Source organism: Chiloscyllium plagiosum, chromosome 33, assembly GCF_004010195.1.
Source record: "Chiloscyllium plagiosum isolate BGI_BamShark_2017 chromosome 33, ASM401019v2, whole genome shotgun sequence".
In the NCBI taxonomy this organism is placed as follows: domain Eukaryota; kingdom Metazoa; phylum Chordata; class Chondrichthyes; order Orectolobiformes; family Hemiscylliidae; genus Chiloscyllium; species Chiloscyllium plagiosum.
Genome location: NC_057742.1, coordinates 5,170,425 through 5,191,312, shown reverse-complemented (window position 1 = coordinate 5,191,312; position 20,888 = coordinate 5,170,425). Strand labels below are relative to the sequence as shown.

At 42.9% G+C, this 20,888-nt stretch overlaps 1 protein-coding gene across 1 annotated transcript in view; it reads right to left on the bottom strand.

The window, feature by feature from the left end:
* Window positions 1–20,888, bottom strand: part of LOC122539626 (rho GTPase-activating protein 23-like) — a 266,170-nt gene that overhangs the window by 43,870 nt on the left and 201,412 nt on the right. The window contains exons 19-22 of the mRNA XM_043674624.1: window positions 19,975–20,048; window positions 17,482–17,571; window positions 12,745–12,870; window positions 10,492–10,533 (exon numbers count right to left, since the gene is read on the bottom strand). Coding sequence (XP_043530559.1) covers window positions 10,492–10,533; window positions 12,745–12,870; window positions 17,482–17,571; window positions 19,975–20,048 — 332 coding nt within the window. The remainder of the gene's footprint in view (window positions 1–10,491; window positions 10,534–12,744; window positions 12,871–17,481; window positions 17,572–19,974; window positions 20,049–20,888) is intronic.

Here is a 20,888-nt window from a genome sequence, read left to right as displayed (position 1 = left end):
CTTCCCAGCTTCCCCCTCCCACTGCTCCCAACCACCAACCGGATTCATTCCTCCCATTGACCAACCAGGTTGTAACCCTCTACTTGTCTTCAACTATCCCCACTTCTCCACCCTGCCCTTGCCACCCCCTTTATCTGCAGCATCCCCTACGCTCACCTCCAGTCCTGAAGAAGGGTTACACCCGAAACGTCGACTTCTCCACTCCTGATGCTGCCTAGCTTGCTGTGCTCTTCCAGCCTCCTGCCTGTCTACTTTGGAAAACCCAACTAGGCTTGCTAGGTTGATGTACTTTTGTGGTTGGAACCAGGTGGACCTCATTGACTAGGAGGTCCTTGATTGGGGTTGTTAACCTGGGCCAAAGATGAAAGGCTTGGCTGACCAATATAACCAGGTGATACATTGTGCTGTTATAGATTTTGAAATTTATTCATGTGAGGGTTGGCACTGTTTGGGGCAAAATGTGGGGGATGGTTGAAAAGAGTTACAAAGTTTTAGTAACCAGATTTAATTCTGCTAATTTACTTAAGTTGTCATTTATAGTTTTAAATGCCATGCATTTGAAGAAATCTTTAATAAGCTTGGTTCTTAAAAATGTGGAAAAAAATAATATAACCAGGAGATTTGGAATCTCCTCAGTCCAGGTGATTGACTCTGAGCTGGCTGGTCACAGCCACCATATTGTGCACAAGTTAATAAAGGATGACTCCATGGCGGGATACTGGCCTCTGTGCGGTTATTTCAGTAGCAATGGGAGAGAACAGTACGTGCCTGAAGAACATTTGCTTGCAACAGTTATTTTGGAGTTGGGTAAGCATTTCTGGCATCATGCCTCTATTTGGGAAGCTTGACCCATTTGATCCTGTTGTCAAAGATTGGGCCCGGTATATGGAAAGAATGCAATACTTTTTCTGGCAAAAGACATTGGGGCAGATGTAGAAAAAAAGAACAATCCTTCTGATCACTTGCGGACTCGCTGCGTTTTCGGTTATAAAGGGCTTCGCTTTCCCAGAGACACCAGACACTAAAACCTTCCAAGAGTTGATGGAGTCGGTAAAGGAATATTATGACCCAAAATCTCCTGAGATGCTATGGTTTTTATTTGGTTGTTCGAGAACCAGGGGAATCCGTGGATTTTTGACGAGGTTGAGACAACTGGCAGAGGCGTGTGATTTTGGGATGATCCTGAATGAGAAGCTGAGAGACTAGTTTGGTATGAGGGATTAATGATTTAACAATGCAGAAGTGCCTACTGCCTGACTGGACTTCAAACAGACAGTACAACTAGCTTTGTCATTAGAAAATGTAACAAGTGGAGCATGGGAGCTACAGGACATTCCAATGGAAGTGGACATCCAGACCAGTCTGAGTGAGCTTGGGGAACACCACCTGTGTGTTGGCAATTGCAGGGCATATTTTCAGCAGAGGGACCGTAAGCCAGCCCATCGCAGAATGCGACAAGGCCGAGCTGTGACCAAGTGGCTCACAAGTTCTTCAGTATCTGGGCTAGCAAGTCATTGTAATTGCTGCTGGTATGCGGACTCAAGACAGCAAAGTAGTCCTAAAATGCTCAATTTGAGTAAGAAAACTCTTGGGCTGGTTCCCAGGAGAGTGCAGAACTTGGAAAGTCCCCTAAACGTGGGTTGGAACAATTAAATTGCTGAGTGACATCCAAATTGAAACCGATTAAAATGAATGTTTGATTAAATGGTCACCCAGTTTCTATGGAGAGTGATATCAGTGCAGCTGTACCTGTGGATGCAGAATCTGTCTTTAACAAGATTTGTTCAGGACTCCAACTCTTAAGTTTGCACAAGATCTCAGCCAGACTGAGTACATTCACTGGAGAACATGTTGTGGTTCTGTTCGCCGAGCTGGGAATTTGTGTTGCAGATGTTTCGTCCCCTGTCTAGGTGACATCCTCAGTGCTTGGGAGCCTCCTGTGAAGCGCTTCTGTGATGTTTCCTCCAGCATTTATAGTGATTTGTATCTGCCGCTTCCGGTTGTCAGTTCTAGCTATCTGCTGCAGTGGCCGGTATATTGGGTCCAGGTCAATGTGCTTATTGATTGAATCTGTGGATGAGTGTCATGCCTCTAGGAATTCACTGGCTGTTCTCTGTTTGGCTTGCCCTATAATAGTAGTGTTGTCCCAGTCGAACTCATGTTGCTTGTCATCTGAGTGTGTGGTTACGAAGGATAGCTGGTCGTGTCGTTTCATGGCTCGTTGGTGTTCATGGATGCGGATCGTTAGCTGTCTTCCTGTTTGTCCTACGTAGTGTTTTGTGCAGGTCCTGGTGAGTTGTTGTCTGAGAGTGGCTGTTGGTTTGTGTGCTGTTATGAGTCCTAGTGGTCGCAGTAGTCTGGCTGTCAGTTCTGAAATGCTCTTGATGTATGGTAGTGTGGCTAGTCCTTTGGGTTGCGGCATGTCCTCATTCCATTGTCTTTCCCTTAGGCATCTGTTGATGAAATTGTGGGGTATCCATTTTTGGCGAATACATTGTAGAGGTGTTCTTCCTCTTTTTGCAGTTCTGGTGTACTGCAGTGTGTTGTGGCCCTTTTGAACAGTGTCTTGATGCAACTTCTTTTGTGTGTGTTGGGGTGGTTGCTTTCATAGTTCAGGACTTGGTTTGTGTGTGTGGCTTTCCTGTATACCTTTGTGGTGAATTCTCTGTTCGGTGTTCTGTACCATCACGTCTAGGAATGGGAGTTGTTTGTCCTTTTCTTCCTCTCTCGATAATTGGATTCCTGTGAGTGTGGCGTTGATTATCCGGTGTGTGTTCTCTATTTCTGTGTTTTTAATGATTACAAAGGTATCATCTACATATCTGACCCAGAGTTTGGGCTGAGTTTGCGGTAAGACTGTTTGTTCTAACCTTTGCAATTCCACTTCTGCTATGAGTCCCGAGATGGGTGAGCCCATGGGTGTGCCGTTGATTTGTTCATATATTTGGTTGTTGAATGTGAAGTGTGTTGTGAGGCACAGGTCCAGTAGTTTGAGTATGCAGTCTTTGTTGATAGGTTCCCCGTCTTGTTGTCTGTTCTGTATGTCCAGCAGGTTGGCTATTATTTCTCTGGCTAGGGTTTTGTCGATAGAGGTGAACAGTGCCGTTACATCGAATGAGACCATAGTTTCTTCCTGGTCTATGTGTATATTTCTGATGATGTCCAAGAATTCCTGTGTTGATTGTATAGAGTGTCTGGATCCGCTGATCAGGTTCCTCAGTGTGTTGTTTATCCTATTGGTGAGCTGTGGGGTGGGGTCAAACTCCCTCTCCTTGGTGTTGAGGTTATGTGTTTGTCTTTTCCTTGTTATCACAACAAACAGTGAGACAAGGTATCGTAACCCTGATAACAAGGAAAAGACAAACACTTAACCTCAACACCAAAGAGAGGGAAGTGCTAAAAGCACTAAGAACATAATCATACTACCAGCAGACAAAGGCAGAATGACGGTCATCCTGGACAAAGCAGAGTACATCCAAAAAGCGCAACAACTACTTGCAGATACCCCACCAATAGGATAAACAACACACTGAGGAACCTAAAAAAAATGGACAGATAACCAGGTTTGACCTACAGAGAATGAATCCTGAAAGCAACAACACCCCCAGATTCTATGGACTACCTAAAGTGCACAAACCAGACATCCCACTCAGACCCATAGTATCACTACCAGGGACACCATCACACAAACTGGCTAAAGAACTACAGCAGAAACTGAAACACCTGATCAGCAGATCCAGACACTCCATACAGTCAACACAGGAATTCTTGGACATCATCAGAAATATACACATAGACTATGGTCTCATTCGATATAACTGCACTGTTCACATCTATCGACAAAACCCTAGCCAGAGAAAACAAGCCAACCTGCTGGACATATAGAACAGACAACAGGACGGGGAACCTATCAACAAAGATGGCATACTCAAACTACTGGACCTGTGCCTCACAACACACTTCACATTCAACAACCAAATATATGAACAAATCAACGGCACACCCATGGGCTCACCCATCTCGGGACTCATAGCTGAAGCGGAATTGCAAAGGTTAGAACAAACAGTCTTACCGCAAATTCAACCCAAACTCTGGGTCAGATATGTAGATGATACCTTTGTAATCATTAAAAACACAGAAATAGAGAACATACACTGGATCATCAACGCCACACTCACAGGAATCCAATTCACTAGAGAGGAAGAAAAGGACAACCAACTCCCATTCCTAAACGTGATGGTACAGAGAACACCGAACAGAGAATTCACCACACAGGTATACAGGAAAGCCACACACACAGATCAAGTCCTAAACTACGAAAGCAACCACCTCAACAGACACAAAAGAAGTTGCGTCAAGACACTGTTCAAAAGGGCCACAACACACTGCAGTACACCTATGCAATGTATTCGCCAAAAACGGATACCCCCGCAATTTCATCAACAGATGCCTAAGGGAAAGACAATGGAATGAGGGACCCGATACCCAGCATGAGCAAAACCAATGTAGTGTTCAAAATCCCATGCAAGGACTGCACAAAGCACTATATAGGACAAACAGGAAGACAACTAACAATCTGCACCCATGAACACCAACTAGCCACGAAACGACATGACCAGCTATCCTTAGTAGCCACACACTCAGATGACAAGCAACATGAGTTCGACACTACTTTTATAGGACAAGCCAAACATAGAACAGCCAGGGTATTCCTAGAGGCATGGCACTCATCCACAGATTAAATCAATAAGCACATTGACCTGGACCCAATATACCGGCCACTGCAGCGGACAGCTGGAACTGACAACCGGAAGCGGCAGATACAAACCACTATAAATGCCGGAGGAAACATCACAGAAGCGCTTCACAGGAGGCTCCCAAGCACTGAGGATGTCACCTAGACAGGGGACGAAACGTCTGCAACACAAATTCCCAGCTCGGCGAACAGAACCACAATAACGAGCACCCGAGCTACAAATCTTCTCCCAAACCTTGAACTGGGGAACATTGCAGATTAAGAGCACAACTTTAGTTCTGGTCTCCTATGAGGAGCAATTGGTGCAGTTACCACTGATAGTAGTAAAAGGCCCGGGCCCAAGGCTGTTGGGACAGAATGGGTTGAAGAAGATTCACCTAGATTGACTCAACATTTTTCGATTAGAAAATGGCTGCCTGAGTGAAATCCTAGTGAGATACCCAGGAGTTTTTCCAGAAAGAGGCCAAAGCCACTTTACACTTTGACCAGGAAGCAATTCAGAGATTTTGCAAGGCCTGCCCAGTGCCATTTGCCTTGTAGGCAAAAGTAGAGGTGAAAATCAGGAGGCTGGAGAGTGAAGGAATCAAACCAGTACAGTTTGCAGTATGGGCAGCACCAGTTCTATCGATTGTGAAGCCTGATGGTTCAGTTGGCCTTTGTGGGGATTTTAAGCAAATGGTACACTGATTTTCACAGATCGAAAAATACCCAATTCCTCGCATAGAGGACTGTATGCAAAGTTGGCAGGACGCTATACTTTACAAAGCTGAACATGAGCCATGCATACCTGCAATTGCCATTAGATGATGATTCACAGAGATATGCTACAATTAATACCCATCAGGGTTTGTGCCAATATACGAGACTGCCTTTTGGAGTGTCATCAACCTGTGTCCTTTACCAATGGATCATAGAGAACATTTTATAAGGCTACGCCAGGTTGCCACTTATCTGGATGACGTACTAATAACATTTAAGACCAATAAAGAGCACTTGGAGAATTTGGACAGAGTGCTTAAATGTTTCTTCCAGGCAGGCGTACGCCTTAGAAGGGGAAAAATGTGTGTTTCAGGCGCTCCAAGTGATGTACTTGGCTTATAAAGTCGACAAACTGGGTTACACCCGTTGGAAGATAAAGTGAGGGCAATCAAAGGAGTCCCGACTCCCATGTCCACACAGGAATGTGTGCCTTTCCTTAGGTGAATTATTGCGGAAAATTCATACTCACACCTGCTATTCAAAAACAGTCAGCCTTGGAAATGATTGCGTACCCAAGAAGTAGCCTTTAGGGGAAAAATAGCAGCTATTGCCGTTTAAGGTGTCAGCCCACTACAACCTGAAGTGAAAGGTAGTGCCGACATGCGGTGTCTCCCCATATGTTATTGGGGTAGTGTTGGCTCACCGATGGTCCAGACAGGAATGTTCGATAGCGTATGTTTCCCCGGATTTTGACTGATCCCCAGATAGAGAAGGAAGTCTTGGCAGTCACCTTTGGTGTGAGGAAGTTCCACCAGTACCTTTATGGATGGGAATTTGTCATAGTAACAGATCACAAACCCCTACAGGGGCTACTGAAGGAAGACAAGGTGATGCTGCGCATAGCTTCCAGTAGAATTGAACGTTGGGCCCTTATTCTCAGTGCATACAAGTTAGAACACCTTCCAGGAAGCCAAGTTGCTAATTCGGATCCCATTGGCAGATATTTCATTGGTGGTGCCTCCCCTGGAAGAGTCCATTTTGGTTTTGACCCTTCTGGTCACTGCTGACAATATCTGACTGTGGACACAAATGATCCTGTCCTAGCAAAACTAAAACAGCTTGTGGCAATGGGCGGAACAGAAGGACCATTGCAACCAGGATTGAAAAGACCAGATCACCACAGAGGATGGCATATTACCATGGGGAGCAAGGGTGATTGTCCCAAGTAAAGGTCACCGCCAGATACTGGCTGAACACCACCAGGGTCATTTAGGGGTTTCCAAGATGAATATGCTGGCAAAAAGATATATCTGGTGGTCAGAGTAGGATGCCAACATAGCTGTGTTGGTGCGGCAGTGCCAACAAGGACAAAAATTGCCACCAGCAGTGCCCCCACATTCATAAAACAGCCAGGTAAACCTTGGACTTGGTTGCATGTTGACTATGCTGGTCCTTTCATGGGCTCAGTGTTCCTGGTCATTGTGGATACCCACCTAAAGTGATTGGATGTGTATAAAGTTCATTCGGCAAACTCAAGAGATGACGATTGAGAAGCTGCAAGCATCATTGGCAATGCACCGACCCCAAAGTATTGGTCACAGACAATGGGACGTCATTTACCAGCAGGGAATTCAAATATTTCTCAAGTCAAATGGCATTTGGCACATAAACACATCTCCACAGAATCTATCCGTCATCTAATAATCTAGCGGAAAGAACAGTCCAAATGTTGAAGGCAGGTTTAAAGCAGCAGCCTTCAGCATCACTTGGTACCAAACTGTCCCGGTTCCTGTTCAATTATAGGTCCATCCTACATGTAACAACAGGGATAGCTCCAGCAGAGTTGCTGATAGGGAGATGATTCTGCACCAGGTTAAATCTGATCCTCCTGGACTGGGGAGGGGAGGTGGATGTGGGAGTGAAACAGCGGCAGGAATGCCAATGCCAACCAATGCCTCCTGCAAGCGAGAGAGCCTATTTAATTCAGGGGACGAAGTTTGGTGCTGGAACCACAGGAAAGGTCCTATATGGGTACGGAGTGAAGTTGGCGCAAGGTCAAGTCCAGTGACTTACATAGTTCAGGTGGGTGATACAGTCCTGAACAAACGCATGGATCATCTGAAAACTGTCACCTTGCAAACGGAGTGGGAGCAAAGCATACCTGGCCCCTCAGAATAGCCAGAAGGCCTGTCAGAAACCATAGGTTCTACCATAAAGTAGCAGTGTGCTCATTAGAGAGCTGGCCAGGGGAGGGCTGGCCAGGGGAGAGCCAGCCATTATGCGGGCCAGGAGGGGGCTGGAGGGTTGATGACTGGGCTAGTGGAAAGCGGGCTGGGAGGGGCCACTCAGTACACAGGCTGGGGGCGCCAGGCAACCGATAGCATGCAGGTATAGGGGCGGCCAGTCAGTATGCGGGAAGGCTGAGCCAAGCGGCAAATGTCAGCCTGTAGGAAGGCCGACCAGGAGAGGAACAGTCAGTACACAGGGAGGCTGGGAGCCAGGAGGTTGACGACTAGCCTGGAAGAAAGTTGGGGACTGGGTAGGGTCAGTCAATAAGCAGCATGGCTGGAGACCAGAAGGCTGACAACTGGTTCGTAGGAAAGCTGCCCAGGGGTGGTTCAGTCAGTACGCAGGGCGACTGAGAGCTGGGTGGCTGATGACCAGTCCGGAGGAAAGCAGGCCTGGGGAGAGTCAGTGAGTACATAGGTTGGCTGAAGACCGGAAGGCCGATAACTGTCCTGCAGAAAAGCTAGCCAAGGACGGCCTGATGTGGACCGGTGTCAGGAGGCGTGTAGTGTACCCAAGGACCACAGGGTGTTGGGGACAGTTGAGTTATGTAATTAGTGTTTTCATTATTGAATGCCGTTTTTGGCTATGTTGTGTTTTGTAGACTGAGATTTCAGGTGCTTTATGGTTGTGTCCCTATTTCTCTTGTCTATTATTACTGTTGTATTATATTTTGTATAGCTATGAATAAAAGAAAACCAGGAGATTAAGAATCTCCTCAGTTCAGGGGACTGACTCCAAGCTGGCTGGCCACAGCCAGTGTATTGCTGTTGGTTTTGTTTTGGTAACTGATTCCTGAACTGGCTGATCGCAACAGCCAGTTTGTTCCTGGTATTCCTTTTGAAGACTGATTTCTGAGCTGACTGATCTACAACAGTCTGTGTTACTGCTGTATTTCAGTTCTCACTGGGGAACTGTTATTTCACTGGCTGATTGCAACTGTGTGTTACTTTTTTTTATTTTCTTTTGAGCAAGGTCTATGCAGATTTTGTGGCAGAGTTTAGCCCTTGCACTCTGGTTTGAAGTGTCTTTCCTTTTTTTGTGTGTGTGTTTTCACTTTTTGGTGCTTGGACTGAGCCCCTGTGAGTTAACTGCACCTTCACAATTAACTGTATTCCTGTGAGTGGACCTGGGCCTCTGTGGAGGCTGAACATCTGTGTGCGCGTTGTGGGGCATGCATTTACTGCCCTCAGGAGTGGACTCTGCCTTCGGATGTGGACTTCATTTTTGGTAATGGACTCTGCTTTTTTGCTGGTTGGTTTTATCACCTGCACTGTCTTGTGTGTCCCTGGGTCTGGCAGGCCTTACTGAGAGCTGGAAGGTTCATAGGTCGTCCTGAAAGCTGTCACAACAAGAACCAGAGGATGAGTAGGCCATCCTATGAACTGGAAGGTTAGTAAGTTGTCCCGAGGAGCCGGAAGGTGTGTAGGCAGTCCTGAGTATCATTGTGCTGAGGAAGGAGCTGAACAGCCTGTCCTAGAGGCGGCCAGAAGGTGCCATGGGGCAGTGTAGGGCCAAAAGGCATATGGGCCATCATGAGTGCCGTCGTCCCAGGGAGGTATAGAGACAGGCTGTCCTTGAGGTGGCCGGAAAATGTGTCAGGGTGACCCGACAGCCAGAAGGGGCGTGGGGCAGGCTGCCTTTATGTGGCTTGAAAGTCTGGGGGGGTCATTTGCTGGTTTACTAAGTGTGTCTATGTAATATGCACAGTTTTATTGGTCGGTTGATCCCACTGTTTTGTATGTGCTTGTGTCTACTGTTTCCTTTTTGGTGAGGTAAGGTTAGGATTTGGGGTTTGTCTGCATATCTTCTCTGCAAATTGGTTGTACGGTGGGGTTTGGCCTTGCCGCCCCTTTCCATTGTAAATTGCTGTTTCTTGCAAACTGCTGCTTATTGTTCATCGTTGACTGCTTGTTCGTATTTTGTAGAGTTTGATAAAATATAATGAGGAGATTTAGAATCTCCTTAGTTCAGGGGACTGACTTTGAGCAGAGTTGCCACATCCAGTGTATTGTGCACAAGTAAATAAAGGGTGACTTAGTGATGGGATATGGGCCTCTGTGCAGTTATTTCATGCACAGTACACTATATTAATATGTCTTAAATGAGTTTAAGTGACATTCTACTGCGAGCGAACATGTTTCTTGCATTGCCCCTTCCTAGCTCCAATTTGATGGTGGGGCAGGGAAGTCTCCTGCCTCAAGACAATTGATGCACCTTTCTTGCAATTATCTTTCCCATCATGACAGGCTGGATTAGATTCCATCCATGGTTATGGGCAGAAGGCCTAGTTTTAGATTGCTGTAATAAGCTACAGCACAAATAATTGTTTGGATGGCATCCTTCTATACAGTAAACCTCTATGGTCCTTTGTCATTAAAATGCTGTTTATGTGACACCTCCAAAGTGTGAAGAGTTTATTTTTAGTTTTTTTTAAATTAAGAAAATCATTTTTTGATTTTGGTTAATTTCTCTGAAGCTATTTAGGCTCGTATGCAGAAGTTGCTCAGATTATCCAAACTGAGTTCAGTCTCTACTGACAACACTTTTCTTCTGGTAATATGGAAATCCTTCCATGTATTTTTCGAATGTTTTATTTATTAAGCAGTAAGACATTATTCATTAAATTAGTTTCACTTAGAGGATTTTTAAAATTCTAATAGATCCTTAATTATTCTCTTCGAGCCCATAGTTCATGCATCGTATTAATTTGTCTTAAGTGCTTGAAAATTAGATTGAAGAGCTCTTACCTTTTCATCCACATCCCTGTCTTCATTAAAAAACCAATCATACTGGAAAAAGTGCAAACAAACTGATTACATTAAGAAATAAAAGAACAGTATACTAGATTGTGAAAATATTCTCAGCAAAAATCTCACAACTGAATTATTGCTTTCAATTTTTTTTGCTTTAAGCATGAATATTTGTAGCGCAACATCAAGAATATAGAGAAACAAGGCTAACTAAGTTTGAGGTATCATGTACAGTTGATTGTTTTTAGGGCAAAGTTTTCAAAGAAAGTTCAGAATCAGAAAATGATGCTCTGTTCAGACTTTATACTCAAACTAAATTGATGGGAATGAATTATTCTAAAGGAAAGGGGCATTTGGCTAACTGCGCATCAAGCCATCTGTGACACAGAGGTTATACATGCAGTCCTATCATCTGAAAATTTGTGTGTTTAAATGCATTAATCAAATTTTCATACAAAATTTGGAACTTGTCGCTGGTGGTAAGGTTGACCATTATCAAATTAAGGTCTAATATCAGCTGGCCTATCTACAAATGGTGCAGTAACCCAGAAAACAGAAGGCCACAAAACTGACTGAGCCATTTTATGATTAATTATATATAAGCAAAGAAATGTTTACAGTATTATCAACATTAACAATTGACAGGTACAACAACACATCTAAATTAGTTCAATCAATAACCTGCTTATAAATTCATTAATTATTTTATCAAATTTAACTGAAATATGACTATTGCAAAGAAATACCAAATTCTAAAGATTTTAATAGATATTGATAGTATTGAACATACCAAATCAGATCTCTTTCATGCACACATTACATATTTAATCTCCGTAAAGTTTGTCTGTCATAAACTTATGCTAAACTAAGTGCCTTATGCTTTTGTTAATTTCTTTCCTCCTACTATATTCAACGAATATGCACAGCTGAATTGTTGAAATTACTTCAGTTCAAAACATTTTCTCACACTGGAAAATGAACAATGAGAGCATGGCCTTGGGAGAATTCAGAAAATGTGGATAAATCAGTAAACTGAACTGGTTTAAAGCTCAAGACAAACGATAAAGAAGATTAGTTATAACCAGAGCTGAAAATGTGTTGCTGGAAAAGCGCAGCAGGTCAGGCAGCATCCAAGGAACAGGAGAATCGACGTTTCGGGCATAAGCCCTTCTTCAGGAATGAGGAAAGTGTGTCCAGCAGGCTAAGATAAAAGGTAGGGAGGAGGGACTTGGGGGAGGGGCGTTGGAAATGCGATAGGTGGAAGGAGGTCAAGGTGAGGGTGATAGGCGGAGTGGGGTGGGGGCGGAGAGGTCAGGAAGAAGATTGCAGGTTAGGAAGGCAGTGCTGAGTTCGAGGGATTTGACTGAGACAAGGTGGGGGGAGGGGAAATGAGGAAACTGGAGAAATCTGAGTTCATCCCTTGTGGTTGGAGGGTTCCTAGGCAGAAGATGAGGCGCTCTTCCTCCAACCGTCATGTTGTGATGGTCTGGCGATGGAGGAGTCCAAGGACCTGCATGTCCTTGGTGGAGTGGGAGGGGGAGTTGAAGTGTTGAGCCACGGGGTAGTTGGGTTGGTTGGTCCGGGTGTCCCAGAGGTGTTCTCTGAAACGTTCCGCAAGTAGGCGGCCTGTCTCCCCAATATAGAGGAGGCCACATCGGGTGCAGCGGATGCAATAGATGATGTGTGTGGAGGTGCAGGTGAATTTGTGGCGGATATGGAAGTTATAACCAGACCAATCAAATGGAAATAATGAAACAAAAATGTGAAAATAAGTGTTTGTAACAGAATTTGAAATTTTCCTTTATATTTGCTGGAATCATGATATCTCAAAGTCTCAATTATGAACATATATTAAAAGTGACCTATATATATATATATACACACACCTTAATTTATTCTTAAAGCCTGGGTCAAACATGATCTCTAAGTTCGTTACTGCAGCTCTATGAAAAGTTGATAAATATGATCAGCAATCCAGTCTTTCCTGTGTAGGCACTAGCCAATCTACTTTGTGACATGCTGACCTAGCAATTCAGGCTACTAACATCAGACTGCCTTGAGAATAACACAGGTATAATCTTCATATCACCATTTAGGAGGTCTGGCGTGAGAAAACACCATTTGGCTCAATATATGCAGTCATCCAGAGTAATAATATCATTATTCCAGTAAGATTCTGTCCTTTGAAGCACTCTTTCCTAATTCCCCTCAAAAATAATTCAACCATCAACAGAAAGATTAAAAACTTACATGCTGTATTAAGGTTTCAATTATTTTGTACCGATCTTGCATGTGCGTCACCATGTCAATCATTTTGTCTTCAGATGTTCTGACTAGGGTAGGACCAAATACCAATGCTAAATTCCGTGGCTCCATCTGAGAAAGCAAAAAATGAAAATACAATATCAGATTGGGGTACAAATTTCTGTTAAGAAGAATCATGGGCATATTAAAAATATGAAACTATGCAGTGACTACTTTTTTTTTAAAATTAGGAATTAATATAGGAAAAGATACTGTTTAAAACCAAGGGACTGTGGAAGAACACATATGCTGTTTTCAAAACGGTGAGTTACTATAACTCATTACATGTTTGTCTGCAAGCTTACTTCATTCAACCAGTGACAGTGATGCCAGACATCTTGGCTCCATGGGCATTTTTGCCCAGTGACAAGACTTTTGATTTGTTCTTCAACCACAACCAGTTGCAGGTTTTCAGGAGTACACAACATGGCAAAATGTGATATTTAGTTCTTGCATTTTTGAGCAGAAACATCCAGCCTCTGAGGGCAGAAATATCACTGCCTCTTTCCCTTCTATGAGTGAAGAAGTAAAACATTATTTCATGCAGATAGCCATGCTCGCTCTCTCTCTCTCATTGCAAATTCCCTTCTTGAAAGGAGAAAGAGAAAACCCACATTCATAGACAATAAAAGGGTGAATCCTCAACCAGTTAACGAAAGATTGAGAATTAGTGTGTCCACAAATTCGGTCCTCCTCAAAGAGTTAAAAAAAATTAAAAGGGAACTAAACAAAAACACCTGATCAACCCCTGTAATCCTGGCAAGTGCCAGAACTGTGTTTCATTGACCTATCTTTGTTTATTCCCTACCTGTAACATTTGTAAACTTATCTCTTTGTATGTCTATTTGTTTACAGAAGGGATTTTGTTTTCCAAAAGGGGTAGAGTTTATACAGAATTTAGTAATATTTCATTCTTTCTGCCTTTGGTTAAAAACAATATATCTTCAATAGCTGTATTCTTTTTAAGGACAGAAACCTTTTAACTGGGTATGGCATTCAGGTAAACCTGAGACTTTGGATAGTTTGATTAAATTTTCACAGTTGTGACAACTCTAGGAAAAGTGGGGCTTGATTTCCAGTGCACGAGCAGAGTGACTCGTGACAAGACTCAATTTGATACAGTTACTCTTACTAAAAGATAATTACAGGGTGTCACAACATTATTTGATGATCCCATTATTTGATTTGATACTTGGGACTTTCATAGACTGAAATAATTCTACAATGTAGCTTAAAACACCAACAGGAAACTTGTGACCACACAATTGACCAAGTTTCAGGAAACTAATGTGGATTAGATAAGAGACAGCTGAGCTGCAATTCATATTATTCAGAGGCAATGAAACATGAAAGTAGTCAAGGATCCACCCCATTTAACCTATGATGAGGATTTTTTTCACAAGTTAGAGATGAAGTAGCACTGACAGAAACAAAAAGCTGGTATTTCAAATTTTTTTTTGGAAAAGTGCAATGGAAAACTGTAACGAACTGAAAAAGGCTCTTTTCTTTCTGGCTCTCAAAACAATCTAGAGACAACATTGACAAGAAAGAAACACTAAGGGCCAAATCTTATCAGAAATCACTTTCGTCGAATTTTAAGGAGGATTTCTCTCAGCGAAGTTCAGTGGATTTTCTTGAGCTTTTGTCCTAAACCTGCTCGTGCACTGGAAATCAAGCCCCACTTTTCCTAGAGTTGTCACAACTGTGAAAATGGGCGGCATGGTGGCACAGTGGTTAGCACTGCTGCCTCACAGCGCCAGAGACCTGGGTTCAATTCCCATCTCAGGCGACTGTGTGGAGTTTGCACATTCTCCCCGTGTCTGCGTGGGTTTCCTCCGGGTGCTCCGGTTTCCTCCCACAGTCCAAAGATGTGCAGGTCAGGTGAATTGGCCATGCTAAATTGCCCGTAGTGTTAGGTAAGGGGTAAATGTAGGGGTATGGGTGGGTTGCGCTTCGGCGGGGCGGTGTGGACTTGTTGGGCCGAAGGGCGTGTTTCCACACTAAGTAATCTAATCTAATCATACAGTACAGAATAGGCCCTTCGGCACTGTGCACCACTACGCTACTCTAAATCTGCACTAGCCTCACTTTCCAGCTCTTGACCCATAGCCTTGAACATCATGACATTTTCAAGTGCTCATCCAAATACTTTTTAAGCATTGTGAGGTTTTCTGTCTCAACTACCCTCCCAGGAAGTGTGTTTCAGATTCCCACCACACTCTGGGTGAAAAATGTTTTGTTCAAATCCTCTGAAAACCTCCTGTGTTTCACCTTAAAATCATGACCCCATCATTGACCTTTCAATTAAATGAATAGCTGCTTTGTTTATGTCCCTGTCTCATGCACTTCAATCAGGTCCCCTCGCAACCTTCTCTGCTCTAAAGAAAAACGCCCAAGCTTATCCAGCCTCTCCTCATTGCTAAACTGCTCCAACCCAGGCAAAACCTGGTCAATCTCCACTGGACCTCTGTGATGCAATCACATTCAATCTGTAGTGTAGTGACCAGAACTGCACATAGCACTCCAGCTGTGGCCTATCCAAGACTTCGTACAGCTCCACTTTAACCTCTCTGGTTTTATAATCTAAGTTACAACTGATAAAGGCATGTGTTCCACATGCCTTTTTAACTATACAAAAAATCTATTCTGCCACCTTGAAGGACCTGTGAAAATCACTTAAAATCCCTCTGTTGCTCTCAGCGACCTGCCATTCAGTGAGTACTCCCTTGACTTGTTACTTCTTCTGAGAGTTTACACTTGAGCACTACAGTGTGAAGATGTCTGAAATACTGTGCAGCTAGGCTTTAAAAATGATACCTGAGGTGTGAAAGCTGAAGATCCTGGTGATGATGAGCACTTTTGCTTCTCCAGCCACACAAGAGGGGTGGCCAAGAACTCAATTATATAATTGCGGTAGGGTGAGTGGTGGAAGATTGCATGAGAAAAGTCACTCTGGGCCATGGCAATCCAGGTGCCAATGATCTCATTTACCAAAACATAAATGGAAAAATGGAAATATTCTGTCCTTGATGCTGAGCATGGAGCAGCAGAATAACAGCATAGGAAACTAATTCACCAGCGCACACTTATCAGCGTTAAATTCCATCTACCCAATCCATTTATATCCTCCTGTAACCTAAGATCTTCTTCCTCATTATCAACCACCCAGCTAATCTGTGTCATTGAACCAGGTTTTCTTCTCACCTCATTAACAAGGGTATCATACCCTTATGGTGCCCCACTTGACTGATGGTATCCCAATTCCTCAGATCCCTGGTGCTGGTGCCATATTTATAAAGGACTTTCTGTACCTGGTCAAGTGCTAGCAGATCAGTTAGCCCTGCTAGGTTTGTGACACCTAACCAGGACAAGGCAGACAAGAGGAGATTGGTATCCTGCCTTGCAGCAAGGGACCTGGAAGTCCTGGTGGACATGATCTTCCCCAGGATTAGCAGAGGAGGTCACACCAGATCTTGCCAGTTTGGTCCTATGTTGCCACCAAGATCAATGTAGTATCAGCTGCCTGAAGGAATGGTCGACAGTGCCACTAGGTGAATGATCTCTTTGTTCATCAAGGTAAGTGCCACGATCTTCTATCTGCTATCTTACATTCACCCTGTCTCTGCTTCTTCACCCACCTCCCACTAAGACTGATGATCTACCATTCTCACTATTGCATGCAGGATCTTTCCTCACTTCCTCTTAACATTTTAACTCCTCATACCAATAACACTACATATGATCTCTCCGCTGCCTCCTGACTCACTTTAGATTTTGTGGCAATTCGACACAATTGAGTGGCTTACTAGGCCAAATGCAATGTAGAGAGTCTGGAGCCAGGTAAGGATGACAGATTTTCTTCTCTAAAAGCCATCAGTAAACCTGATGGGTTCTTATGACAATCACCAACGATTGCTACAAGGTTAACTTTTAATTCCAGATATTTTACTGAATTCAAATTTCACTATCTGCGATGGTGGCTTTCAAACCCAAATGCCCAAAATAACAGCCTGGATGTCTGGAACACTCGTCCAGTAACATTACCACTAGGTCATCACCTCGCCAAAATTTGGCACTTGAGCACTACAGTGTGAAGATGTCTGAAATGTTGTGCAGCTAGGCTTTAAAAATGATACCTGAGGTGTGAAAGCTGAAGATCCTGGTGATGATGAGCACTTTTGCTTCTCCAGCCACACAAGAGGGGTGGCCAAGAACTCAATTATATAATTGCGGTAGGGTGAGTGGTGGAAGATTGCATGAGAAAAGTCACTCTGGGCCATGGCAATCCAGGTGCCAATGATCTCATTTACCAAAACATAAATGGAAAAATTCTGCCCTTGATGCTGAGCATGGGGCAAAAGAATAACAGCACAGGAAACTAATTCATACATGTGCACTATGTGTGAGGACACAGATTCAAACAGTATAGGAGACTAATGTACAAATTCTTTCCAAAACCTACAATCTTTCTTTTCTCTTTCAAAATAATCCATCTAACTATTCGTTAACAACAGGTCTGACAGTCTCCAAACATGTTCCACATTACTGTTTGGCACTGTAAGCTGATACTAGATTCAATAATTCGCAATGTATGCATAAAATACTGTGGAAATGGCGATATTAACTTTGGTACTCAAACAACAGTCAAACTGTGAAGATTATAATTCACAGGGCTCAGGATACCTTGTTCTTTTCAGAATGATCTGCTACGGTCTTCAGGTGTCCTGTGAGGAACTTCAGGGTTTCAAAATAATTTTCCGGTAAATTTCGAAGCTGAAATAACATAAGTCTTATAACTACTCAACAATGCACTCCATTACTACAATTCTAATGAGTCTAAAGCCTAAAACATAAGTGTTTCATTTAAGTTTCTCACCTGTACAGAAATAAAAAAGTTGAAGTAAGTAGCAGGCATTGGATAAGGTGACAGATCAATGGTTATTGCAGACATTAAAAGCTCATGGTGTAGGGGATAATCTTCTGGTGTGGATGGGACATTTGCTAGCTAGCAAGGAACCAGGAGTAGGTACAAATGGGCCATTTTACATTTGTCAAGATGAATCAATTGGGGTTCTACAGGGATCACTGTTGGGACTCTTGCTGTTTGTGGTATATATAAATCATTTAAATTGGAATATACAGAGTTGATTAATAAGTTTGCAGATAATATGAAAACTATTGGGGTGATAAATAGTGAAGAGAAACAGTCTGAGATTACAGGAGGATATAGACAGGCTGGTTGGATGGAGGTAAAAACAATGACTGCAGATGCTGGAAACCAGATTCTGGATTAGTGGTGCTGGAAGAGCACAGCAGTTCAGGCAGCATCCAAGGAGCTTCGAAATCGACGTTTCGGGCAAAAGCCCTGGTTGGATGGACTGTGGCAAATGAAATTCAGGGTAGTGTGAGGTGATGCACTTTGGTAAGACAAAACAAAACAAGGATGAACATGGGGCCATGGGGAGCACCAAGTACCAAAGGAACCTCAGTGAGTATGTACACTGGTCCCTTAAGGTAGCAGAACAGGTAGATAAAGTGGATCAGAAGGCATATGGGATACTTGCCTTTATTAGCCAAGGCACAGAGTTTAAGGGCAGGGAGGTGATACTGGAACATCAGCTACCATGCTGTGTTTAGTTCTGGAACCCACATTATAGGAGGCATAAGACTGCACTAGAGAGGATGCAGCGGAGATTTACCATGATATTGCCTGGTCTGGAGAGTTTTATGGAGAGATTAGATAGACTGGGGCAGAGGAAACTGAGTGGGGAACATGATTGACATGTATAAAATTATAAGTGACATAGACAAGGTAGACACGAAGAAACATTTCCCTTTGGTGCAGGGATCAATGACTAGAGGGCATAGAAATAAGGCAGGGGGTTTAGAGGGGATATGAGGAAAAATGTTTTAATCCGAAGGCTGGTGGGAATCTAGAGCTCAGTGCCTGTAAAGGTGGTAGAGACAGAAATCCTCAATGTTTAAGAAGTATTTAAATGTACATTTGTAATGCCAAGGCATACATGGCTACCAGCCAAGTGCTGGAACATGTGATTAGAATAGTTAGGAGCAAGTGTTTGACTGGTGCAGACTTGATGGGCTAATGGCACTTTTTTCCTGTGCTCCAGAGCTCTATTACTCTATTGATATTATTTATTAGGAAGGGAATTGAATATAAAGTAGTAAGATTATGCTCGAGTTATACATGGCATTGGCAAGATCACATTTGTTGTTCTCATTCATTCCTGGGACGTGGTCGTCACAGGCTAAACCATCATTATTTCCCAAGCCTAATTGCCCAGAAGACAGTTAAGAATCCACCACATTGTTATTGGTCTGGAGTCACATCTAAGCCAGACCGGGTAAGAATGGTTTATTTATTCCTCCCAAGGACATGAGTAAATTAGATGGGGTTTTGTAATGATCAATTGCAGTTACACCATTGCTTTAGGTTCATTTTTTGTTTTAAAAATTCCAAATTTAAAAGAAATGAAATTCTAAATATTGGAAACAGTTCAGAGAAGATTTTCTAGAGGAAACTTGGTTTGGGCAAGTTAACATTTAAGGAAAGGTTGATTAAGCTAGGCTTGAATCCATTGGAGTTTAGAAAGAGTTAGTGGCAAGTTGATTGAAATGTATAATTCTTTGAGGTTTTGACAGGATAGTGTGAAAATATGTTTTCTCTTGTGGGAAAATCAAGAACTCACTGTTTGAAATATGGTGTTGAACTGTTTCTTACAGATGGCTATGAGTCTTTGGAACTTGCAGTCGGCAGTCAGAATAGAATCTTTGAGTTTTAAAGCACAGATAGATAGATTCCTGATAACCAGGGCATAAGAAGTTATCATAGATATGTCAAAGTATGGAGTAATTAGATGGAATCGATGACAAAATGTGGAGTAATTAATAGGAACACTGTTTAATTCTCAGCACTGCACTTTAACCAGTCTTGGAGAGGTATCTGAAATGAAGTAACTCAGTTATATGGAAAAACTACAGAAGTTGGGACTGATCTTCTTAGAAGAAAGGAGTTTGTAGTTAATTTTAGAAAAGGATTTAAATGATGAGATTCCAATAGAAACTGCGTTAATTGCAAATACAAGTACATGTATAGTTAACTAGAATTAGAATATACTCGAGGAGCTATAGTGAGGATATGTAATCTATTGGATTTACCAGTTTCTTAAATCTTTGAAGTCTTTCTGCCGCATCCTCCAGTCTGTTGGTTTCAATGAAATCATTGTATTTATCTGTAAAGTACAGGGAACATCAATATATAGTTAGCCATTTTGCAACTTGGTTTTGCTGGTATTGCCATCACATCTGGGTCAGAAGCACACTTTTGGCTGATCTCAAACTACAACGGGTGTAAACGGGAGGTCAGCCTGAAGAACACTGCAGAAAGCAAAACACAAAGATTTCGTGATTAAATCAATGCACAAGAGGAAGTAAACTAGGCCTGTTGATGGAGATAATATGGAAACACTGAAGTTTCTCTCAAGGTCAAATGAGATGTGACTGGGTTCAGTTCTTATGTTGGTTCAGGCTGACTGGTGACTAGGTGGAAGAATAGAATTGGTAACTGGGGAATGGTATTTATGATTAGTGCTGAAGCAATAGTTTCAATTTTCCTATTGCATACTTGGAGACCTCAATGCCAAATAAGCTGTCTGACAACACAGAGACATAGAATATGTCAAAAGACGTGGTTATTAGGTACAGTGTGATGTCTTCAGCATACACAAAGCTTTATCTTTGGATGATATCATCAAGGGCTAGTTTGTTGATAAGATACAGGAGGAGTTCAAGGCTGGATCGTTTGGGGACTTCAGAGACAAGGGTGCATGGTGAGGAAGAGAAGCCATTGCAGGATATTATCCGGATGCTCAAGAACTAACTGCATTTACAAACCACCTTTCATAACCTCAGAACATCCTAAGCATTTATAGTGAATGAAGTACAGGGCAACCCCGTATCTGCGGGTACCCGTGGCTGGAACATATTATAGGGAATATTCCGGAACCAGGGACCAGGAGGCTGCTGCGAAGGTAAGCTTCCCATTTAAATGATGGTCCATGGTTTTGGGCTTC